Genomic DNA, 9,776 nt, shown 5'->3' with positions numbered 1-9,776 from the left:
GGTGCTTGAGGAGCGTATTGCGGCAAATTCTGGGGCGGCGGCTGACCGCCGAAAGATGGTCCACTCTTCGGCTGCTGCTGCTGTTGCTGTTGCTGTTGCTGTGGTGGATAGCCGCCAGGAGCAGGAGGATACCCTGCCATGCCAGGCCGGTGCCACGCACCGGCGTTGGCCGGAACCTGACCCGGTTGCATCGTGAAAGGCTGCTGCGGACGGGGACCTTGCTGATTCTGCTGTTGTTGTTGAGGCGGGTAGGCAAAGTTGCCTGGTTGTTGTTGCTGCTGCTGCGGGGGAAGAGGGCCCATTTGCTGGAGAGGTTGCGGTTGAGGGAAGGGCGCAGCCTTCGGCGGTTGTGGGGTTTTCAGCAACTGGTCATACAACAGGAAGGCTTTGCAAAAGCGGTCGTTCAGCGCCATGAGCTGAGCATTCTGGTTGGAAATGTCACTGAGCTTGGCGCTCACGGGGGCTCGCGAGGCGTTGCACATGTCAGTCATCACTCGGATCTTTTCGTTTTCAACTAGATTGTCGCCAGCTGCGTCAGCGTTCGCAATGAGCTGCAAAAGCTCGCTGATCATCGTGGGAGAGACGATGGTGGGCTCGGCAGTTTGAGCGACGGCGCTGGTGGGCGCTGGCGCGGCGGTCGTCGCACCTGCGGATGGAGCGGCTGTCACAGCAGCAGCAACGGGTGCAGCAGCAGCAGCAGCAGCAGCAGGCTGGGTGGGCGTATGGTCGTCAACAGCTTCGACATATTTGACGGGGATCAGACCTGTGCGGCCTCGCAGCTCTCCTTGCCACCAGTTTGCATCCGACGTGTTGAGCAGCGTGAGAATGTCGCCCTCCTTGAACGGAAGCTCGTCATCGTGCGTCGTGTCGAAATTGAACAGAGCTCGAGCGTATCGAGCCTAGTTCAATGACACAAACAACATCATTTGGCAAAAACAACAAGGGTCGGAAGGGTAAGACAATGTCAAACAAAAAAACAAAAACAAGCCGAAACGAGAGACAAAAACAAAGCTAATTGGTCCCCACAAACACAAGCAGCGTCTCCCTCACCTTCAAAGGCTGCGGTGGAGGCTGGGAAGAGGGAGGAGTGACTTTGGGCTGGCTTTCTTGCAACGAGCGAGCAATGGCCATGGCCAGCTCGGCATCTTCCTGCGATGCTGGAGCAGCGGCAGCGGGTCGCGGAGCCGACGATGTCGATGTGGGCTTCTTTTTGGGTGGAAAGTCGTACCCCTCGCGCTTCAAGTTTTCATACACTCGGTGGAAGGCAGTGATGTTGCTCAAATCAGTGTCCCAGTCTTGAATAAGCTCCTTGATGCGATCGCACACTTTGGCGTTGGTTTGCACCTGAGTAGGAAGAGCAGGAAACGGGTCAGAAGGGGTGACTGGCAGTTTGCCTGAGCAATGCCGTTAAATAGGAGGGAAGGCTTACCTTGGTTTGCAACAAACCAGCAATCTTGTCCAACACGTCCGCTGCAGCCACTTCAATCTGAAAGACGCGTCCGCAGTTCTTCATGCACGAGTCGAGAATCTAACTCCGAAGTGATGAAGGTTAGAAAGAGCTCGAGCAGACAAAATTCGTACGTTCTTTCACAAAAACTCACTGTGAATGCAACCAGCTGCACGTTGGGGTTGCGCGTGGATGTGACGCGCTTCAGCAGGGTTTGGATGGTCTCTTTCGCACTGTTCATATCATTTCGCACACGCCAAAGTGAGCTGCAAGTGAACAGTGGAGAAGAGGAAGAAGATTGGCATTGAAGTTCGAGTTTCTTCGAGCGGTTCCAGAGTCGCTCAGTCGGCGACCATCTCGGCAATCTGGATGAAATCTTCGTCCATCGTAATGAACGTCCATCCCTCGACATCGGTCGTTGGTGATGTTCCCAAAACGAAACGCAATGGGTCGCTCAATGGTGAAAATCGATTCAAAAACCAATATAAAAAAAGCGAGATTTACGCTGCAGAGTCCTTGATGCCTTCCCAGAGGCCGACCATGGATTCCCAGTCCTCGGAGCCCGGTTGCGCGTTGTCGTGCGCGATCTTGTCTGTGTTGTTGTTTGAATTCGAGCAGCAGTGAGCAAACAGTAAGCGGGGGGAAAGGAGAAAGGGAAGAAGCGAACAAGCGTCATCAAAAGCCCAGCCAAAACGGCGACCAACGTCAGTGCTGCACTATGTCAGAGTCGAATGGAAGAAGCAAGAGAGAGAGAGAGAGGAAGACGGTGAAGAATGATGGAAACGGGGTTGAAGGGGAGAAGGAAGAAGGAAGAAGGAAGAAGGAAGAGAAGCGAGACGATTGAATGGAAAAGCATAAGAAAAAAAAAAAAGAAAAAAAAGTTGAAGTTTCTTACAAACGAGAACTTCGCGAGAAGACGACATTGGAAAGAAGGAAATATGAAGAGTGACGAGAAAGAAGTAAGATTTAGAATCTGAGACGGGAAATCAAATGATGAATGAACAAATGGAAGAACGGGAAAAAAAATACAAGAGCGAGCGAGGGAGAAGAGACATTGAGTATTAACAAAGCGTTGAGCAAACAACAAGGAGTCGCAACACACACACACACAAACACACACACACACACACACACACACGGCATTCTAACATGGCAAGTGAATAATGCAGCAAAGCAACAAAAAACGACTAATGAATGCAATACGACGAATGGATAGCTGAGGGGGAGAACACAACCAAACAAAACAACACAATCATTCGAGATGAAACGCGGTTTAGCCCCGTGTCGGAGGCTTGGCGGGCTTGGCATACACGTCACCGTTCGGCGCGAGGAAGGAAGACTCATTGTACGAAGGCGAGAGATTGTCATACAGGCTTTCGTCTGCCTTCGATCCAGGCGAAGCAACCGCATACACGTCGCCTCTCGGGCCAACAGTAAAACCGGGTTTGGGAGCGCCAGAGCTACCACCACCAGGTGCGGCAACCGCGTACACATCACCCTGAGGTCCGACAATAAAGCCAGATGTGTTGCCAGAGGCGCCACCAGCAGCAGCAGCAGCAGGTACAACCGTGCTGTACAAATCCTGATTGTCGCCAAGCGACGCGTAGAGATCCTCGCCACCGCCGCCACTGGATTGGCCAGGAGCAGAGTAGGTTGCCTCGGGAGCAGCGTACGTCGACCCACCAGCAGCTGCTGCGTACTGCGCCTTGTCTTGCGTGTCTTCGTAGATGGAATCACGAACAGCAGCATTGCCGGCCGCTGGCTGAGCCGCCGCATAGATGGAGTCTGGCTTGCCCACGTCGGCATACACATCGTCGGTCTCGCTTTGTGACGCAGTCATTTTCGAGCTGGCAGGTCGAGTCAACAGCTCCATGTTGCTTCTGCACCGAAGGTGAAATGCAACCAAAAAGAGAAAACAACAGCCCCCCCCCCAACAGGTACGAGTTAGCCAAGAATCTCACATCAAAAACGCCCAACCAACACACCCAACACACAACAGACAGGCCGTACGCAGTAGGCGGCAATGCGCGCGCGGAATTCGACGCCGCCGGCTTGGACTCGCGAGCCTTACGGCGCCGAGCAATAACAAACAGGATGATGACAGCAAGGAGGACAATGCCGGCAATCGCACCAATAATGGCACCCAGCGGGAAGCCGCTGCCAGAATCGGTTTGATTCTGAACGTTCCCAGGGCCACCGGTGGTTGAAGCCAGTGTGGCCGTGCGAGAAGACGACAGACGAGAAGCGGACGGCGTGGCCGACTTGCTGATCGACGACGTGGCACTACTGCGCACCGCAGTTGAAGTCGTGGGTGCAGGCACTGAAACGCCCGGCGTCGAGGTAGCCACGTACGGCGTCACGCTGGAAGTCGCGGAGCTTGAAATGCTCGAGACTGCCGTGCTTGAAACTTCTGGAGTGGCAGAGCTGGTGCAGCTGCATGCTGACGTAGAAACTGAAGGGTCGAGGCAAGCCGAGCCGCCAAACGCCGCCGAAGTGGCGATGGTGCGCGTGATGGAGAGGGTCGCGCAGTTCGAACAGGGATCGAACGATGGCCAGGATGCATACGCGCAGTTGGTCGGGCACGGTGCACCTGTGCAGGACTGCAACTGGGTTTGGAGACAGGCTGTAGGCGACACGGCGTTGCTCAGGACAGCTGTCGCAGTGACGGTCTGTGTCGCGCCGCAAGCCGCAGAGCACGGAGAAACAGGTGCATAGGACATAATGACGTTGCACGGTTGCGTGTTCGTCGGCTTCGTAACGCCATTCGTCGTGCACGTACCATCGGCATAGTTCGTGACCGTGTCGGTGCATTGGTACTGCATTTGCTGGGTGCCACCGCACCCCGAGCAAGCGCCCCAGCCAGTGCTTGCAAAGCTCAGATTTAACGTTGTTGCTTGCTTGGTGTCGCTCGGATCAGAAGTGCCAATGCTGTTGACTGCATAGATGCGGAAGTAGTACAGGGTGTTTCTGGTAAGCCCAGCGACGGTGTAGGAGGTCGAACTGCTGCTCAAACCAGTCACAGATTGAACGCTAGCAAAGTTCGAGGTCGTGCTGTACTGGACGGTAAACGAAGAAACGGGTTGTTCAGAGTATTCCACTTTCACCCAACCCAGAGTGATAGAGTTGTAGGCGCCCGCTGTGGCAGTCGAGAGGGTTTGCTTTTGGGGCGCTGGGAAAACAAAGCAAAGTCGGCCACAAGTTTTCATCAAACGAGTGAATGGTGACCAAAAGTGGGTGCGTGAGTGAGTGGGCAATGCATCACAGCTGTCGGATGGAGATCAAAGAGATCAAAGACTTACCGGCGGCAAACGTGAGCACTGGGGCGCTGAAATAGGCGTCAATTGTGGAGCCAGATGTTTTTCTTCCAGCGAAAGCCGCCCACATTGCGGTTGTTGTTGCAGGAAGTGGCAGCGTCAAGGTCAATAGCGCGCCGTTGGTCCCACTTTCTGTAGATGCGGAGTTGGAGATCACATTGCCATCTGACTTTAAAAAGTACAGGAGCAGCCGACCGATGTCGTTGTTGGCGCCAATGTTGATCAAGGTGGCTTGGAAATTGACTTGAGAGCGAGTTCCATCAATGTACCCGCTGTTGATCGCAAACGACGAGAGCGAGACAGTCTGGTAGAGCCACGCGTCATTGGCGTTATTGCAATTGGACTGGCAATCGGGTCGAAACTGAGAATTTGAGCACTCCCATTGTGTCACATAATTTGTAGGTGCGTAAACGGCCCATGGTGAATTTGGTGAGTTGCCATTAGTTCCACAATTGGGCGATTGGATGTATCCGCCGGCGCCAGAAGGGGCATTGAATGCTGCATGTCAATCCAAAGTGCAGTATTGATGAGTTGTCATGGCATCCGACATGCATCCTCCATTCCGCTGGTTTCAAAGGTCCTAAAGCTCAGAGCCGGAAAACGAGAAACTTCCGATTTGCATGACAACCCGCGACCGTGTCATGGTTTAGCCATTTGTGTTTTGTCTTCTTCTTTCTTGTTGCGACTTTTTGGAGTAGAACTTTTTGCATTGTTGTGTTGAATGAGTGGTCAGGACGATGGGCGTCGGAGCTTGCCCGTCGCAAGTACAGTACAGCAGCGGAAACGAAACGAAATAGCGCCGACACGGGCGTGGCGACTGACGCATCGGCCGCAGCGTCGCAAGCGATCACAAAATGGAAATGTCACTTCATGTGGTGGAACTGGTCTCAGCTGCACGCATGGCTGCGGAAAACAGCGATCGAGATAGAAGCGATAAAATAGAAGCGAACCCGAAGAAGAACGATTCATAGATCAAAAAAAAAAAAAAAAAAAAAAACCACAAAAGCCACAAAACAAAACCCACCAAAAATGTCGCAAAAAAAAAAGAAAAAAAAAAAAAGAAAGAAGCTTAATAATAATCAATGAAAATTGCGGTGGATTGCGGAAGTGTAACTGGAGGAGGGAGTGCGATGAGCGTGGACAAACAAGCTGAGGAAGGGGAGGGTGATGAAAGGGGGTGAAGGAGAGAGAGAGAAGAGACGGAGAAGAGACGGACGTACGGCGGTCGCTGGTTTGCGCACTAACGAGCGGTACAGGGCTGAAGACACCCAGCGCAGCGCAGCAGGCGAGAAGAAGCAGCGGAAGAGGCGTCATTCCGCGGGAGAAGACCGTCCGAGTCGAGTCGTGTTGGGCTGCTCGCAGAAGAGGGGAACAAACGGTAAAAAGGGACGCAAACACAACGGTAACAATAATAACAATGAAAAAAAAATGAAAAATCAATCAAACTTGAAAAAAAAAAAAAAAGAAAAAAAAAGAAGTGGCACTTTATTGAGAGAGAACTCCAATGGTCGCGACACTAACAAGGGCCCAACACACACACACACACACACACACAATGTGGGGTTGAAGCGTCAACTGTGCACAGAGCAAGAAGAGGGCAAAGGCGCAGGGGGAAACACGACCATCCCTCTGTTTTGATGTCAACAAAATAACAAAAGCGGCATTTTTTGTTTTTTTTTTTTTTTTGGCTGGTTTTTTGTTTTTTCCGTTATTTGTAATTGGCAAACATTCGATTCCGAGGCAGAATGTTTGTTTGTTTGTTGTTGGAGCGCAATGCCGAGTCGCTGGAAAAAAACACAAAAGCAGTGCTCGTGATGTCAGATGCAACGCCCACTAGCGAGGACAATGTAAGGTGAAAGCGGGGGGGGGGGAAAGAGATTGGCCTGGAATACGCGTCAAAAACAGCACACTGGCGATTGGTCGAAAACGTTGGCAAAATTGGAAAAACATGCTCTGTGTTTGGTGATTGGTCACACCGCTCCTCAGGGTTGCTGGAAAATGTCAACAACGATGATTTATGATAGGCATATGAGGAGGGGGTTAAGTATGAACAGGCTCGACAACAAAGAAAAAAAAGAAAAAAAAAAAAACACGACAGGAGATAACAGAAAGGGGGAAAAAACAAAAGAACGGCACGCACAAACAGCTCACTCTGCGCGCCACAACCCAGACCAGCTAGCGACCAGACTCTTTGGTGGGAAGCGCATAGACATCCCCTCGCGGGCCAACCAGCGAGCGAGAGGCGGAGACAGATGCACGAGGGTCGGCATACCCGCTTGCAGGCGAGCCCAAACTATCGTACAAGGACTCATCCTCCTTGCCAAGATTGGAAGAGGCGACTGCGTACACATCGCCATTGGGGCCGATGGTCGAAGGGACGAACGCCTTGCTCGAGGCAGCGCCCGGGGCTCGCGCAGACTTGTCGACAGTGGCGTACGTCTCGTTGTCGTTGTCGGCAGATACAGGTGCTGGGTTGACATGGTCGTACAGATCCGCTTTCGCCGGATCCGAGTAGCCGGACGAGGTGCTCGCATAATTGGCCGCGTCTTGCGTTGCGACATACACGTTGTCGTCAGGTACGGGACTTGAGTATGTCGCGCGCTTCTTGTCGGCAACCGCGTATGTCGCAGCATCCGCCGGCGACGAATAGATGCCTTGGGTCTCAACGGAGCTCACGCCAGCGTACAATGGTTCGGGTGCCGTCGCGGTGTTGCGCGAAGAAGGCACCAATTCCATTTGGCTCCTAAGGAAAAAAAAATAAAAGGAAAACGGACACACCAAAACAAATCTGAGCGTGAGTGTTCCATCGCAAATAGCATACAAACCGTCCAACTGCAACGCAAGCAAAAAATGGCCGCTGCAAGAGCACCTACCCTGCAGATGTCACGCCACGACCCGACTTGGACTCGCGAGCTTTACGGCGCCGAGCAATCACGAACAGGATGATGACCACAAGAAGTACAATGCCGGCAATCGCACCAATAATGGCACCCAGCGGGAAGCCGCCGCCAGAGTCAGTTTGGTTTTCGACGCTCCCAGCACCACCGGTGGTCGAGGCCAGTGTGGCGGTGCGAGAGGATGACAGACGAGAAGCGGACGGCGTGGCCGACTTGCTGATCGATGAGGTCGCACTACTGCGCGCCACAGTTGAAGTCGTCGGCGCAGGCACTGAAGCACCCGGCGTTGAGGTAGCCACGTACGGCGTCACGCTGGAAGTCGCGGAGCTTGAAATGCTCGAGGTGTCATAGCTCGAAATGCTCGAGGTGTCATAGAGTGAAACTTCTGGAGTGGCTGAGCTTGGAATGCTCGAGATGTCGGAGATTGAAACTTCTGGAGTGGCAGAGATGGTGCAACTGCATGCTGACGTAGAAACTGAAGGGTCGAGGCAAGCCGAGCCGCCAAACGCCGCCGAAGTGGCGATGGTGCGCGTGATGGAGAGGGTCGCGCAGTTCGAACAGGGATCGAACGATGGCCAGGATGCATACGCGCAGTTGGTCGGGCACGGTGCACCTGTGCAGGACTGCAACTGGGTTTGGAGACAGGCTGTAGGCGACACGGCGTTGCTCAGGACAGCCGTAGCAGTGACGGTCTGTGTCGCGCCGCAAGCCGCAGAGCACGGAGAAACAGGTGCATAGGACATAATGACATTGCACGGTTGCGTGTTCGTCGGCTTCGTAACGCCATTCGTCGTGCAAGTACCATCGGCATAGTTCGTGACCGTGTCGGTGCATTGGTACTGCATTTGCTGGGTGCCACCGCACCCCGAGCAAGCGCCCCAGCCAGTGCCTGCAAAGCTCAGATTTAACGTTGTTGCTTGCTTGGTGTCGCTCGGATCAGAAGTGCCAATGCTGTTGACTGCATAGATGCGGAAGTAGTACAGGGTGTTTCTGGTAAGCCCAGCGACGGTGTAGGAGGTCGAACTGCTGCTCAAACCAGTCACATTCTGGAAACTAGCAAAGTTTGCAGTCGTGCTGTACTGAACGGTAAACGAGGACACGGATTGCTGAGTGTTTTGCACCAAACTCCAGGACAAGTCGACAGACCGGTAGGACGCAGCCGTGGCGAACACTCCGGCTTGTTTCATGGGCGCTAGGGTACCATAAAACAAAGGACGAATACTCACTGTCAGCTCACACATGGCTTTGTTGGAGCACGGACCAAAGAAACAATAATTCAAAAACACCTTACCAGCGGCTAGGGTCATGTAAACAGAGCCAAAGAAGGCGTTGATGGGCCCCGACCCGCCAGCGTTTCGAAATCCACTCAAGTATGCGTTCATGCTGACGGAACCGGCGGGAAGCGGAGTCGAGATCGTCAAAGCTCCGGCAGTGGTTAAAGTGTTCGACCACCTTTCACCCAAAACGGTGTTCGCCGCGTTGTAAATCCTCAGAAACAGGTAACCACCATGCTGATTCGAGTTGGTGAAGGCTGCTGTGAAGCTGACGACCACACGAGTGCCGTCAATGTATCCAGAGTTTTTTGCGAACGAGGACAGCGAAATCGCTTGGTAGAGCCAACCATATGTGATTGAGTTACGGTTTGTACAACTCCTAGGGGGATTATTGCCGGGACAGTTGGCAGCTCCCGGCTTTAATAGATTGCTCTGGCAATACCATCTGTCCTCTTCGTTGTCCTGGGCTTGTGCAACGGTCCACAGCGACGGCGGTGCGATTGCAGTTTTACCATTGTTGCACGTCTGCTGCGTGATAAACCCGCCCGTCGGCGGATCGAACGCTGGACAAAACACCCAAAAGTTCATCATCATCATCATCATCATTGCACATCGAGTGAGTACTCTTTCGGTCATTCATTGCACATCCAACCCCCAACACCAAACACCACACCAAACACCAAACACCAACAGCACGCCTTCTTCCGATCTGAAAAATCTACATCCAGCATTTTTCCGGCTTTTTTCGTCGCCTTCCTCATCTCCCTCGCTCACAAACCCCCCGTTCCCAACTCCAAACCAACCTGTCGATATTCAGCCATGTTTCAATACACGCGCGTGTCGT

General features: G+C 53.1%; 2 protein-coding genes across 2 annotated transcripts; both read right to left on the bottom strand.

The window, feature by feature from the left end:
- Positions 1–132: 132 nt before the first annotated feature.
- Positions 133–2,370, bottom strand: CAOG_07755 (hypothetical protein; the record flags this gene model as incomplete). Its single annotated transcript, XM_004342779.2, has 6 exons — positions 133–899; positions 1,051–1,344; positions 1,430–1,528; positions 1,602–1,680; positions 1,952–2,039; positions 2,343–2,370. Coding segments are annotated over 6 exons (1,355 nt in total), but the record flags the coding sequence as incomplete, so codon positions are not given.
- A 115-nt stretch (positions 2,371–2,485) lies between these two features.
- CAOG_09124 (hypothetical protein) lies at positions 2,486–9,559 on the bottom strand. The gene is made up of 4 exons (XM_011272532.1): positions 8,950–9,559; positions 8,272–8,850; positions 3,458–4,037; positions 2,486–3,327 (listed from the first exon to the last, which is right to left on the bottom strand). The coding sequence occupies exons 1-4, from the start codon at positions 9,536–9,538 to the stop codon at positions 2,721–2,723; spliced, it is 2,355 nt and encodes a 784-aa protein (XP_011270834.1). The 5' UTR covers positions 9,539–9,559; the 3' UTR covers positions 2,486–2,720.
- Positions 9,560–9,776: the final 217 nt, after the last annotated feature.

This window comes from Capsaspora owczarzaki (genome assembly GCF_000151315.2).
Source record: "Capsaspora owczarzaki ATCC 30864 unplaced genomic scaffold supercont2.16, whole genome shotgun sequence".
NCBI lineage: Eukaryota > Filasterea > Ministeriida > Capsasporidae > Capsaspora > Capsaspora owczarzaki.
This window is presented reverse-complemented; position numbering and strand designations above follow the sequence as displayed.

Coding starts and splice junctions, on each gene's coding strand:
- CAOG_09124 (XM_011272532.1), bottom strand. CDS start 9,538: ATGATGATGATGATGATGATGAACTTTTGGGTGTTTTGTCCAGCGTTC. Junction 8,851..8,949: donor TTACATGACCCTAGCCGCTG/GTAAGGTGTTTT, acceptor ATGGTACCCTAG/CGCCCATGAAACAAGCCGGA. Junction 3,328..3,457: donor CGCGCATTGCCGCCTACTGC/GTACGGCCTGTC, acceptor CCTTCGGTGCAG/AAGCAACATGGAGCTGTTGA.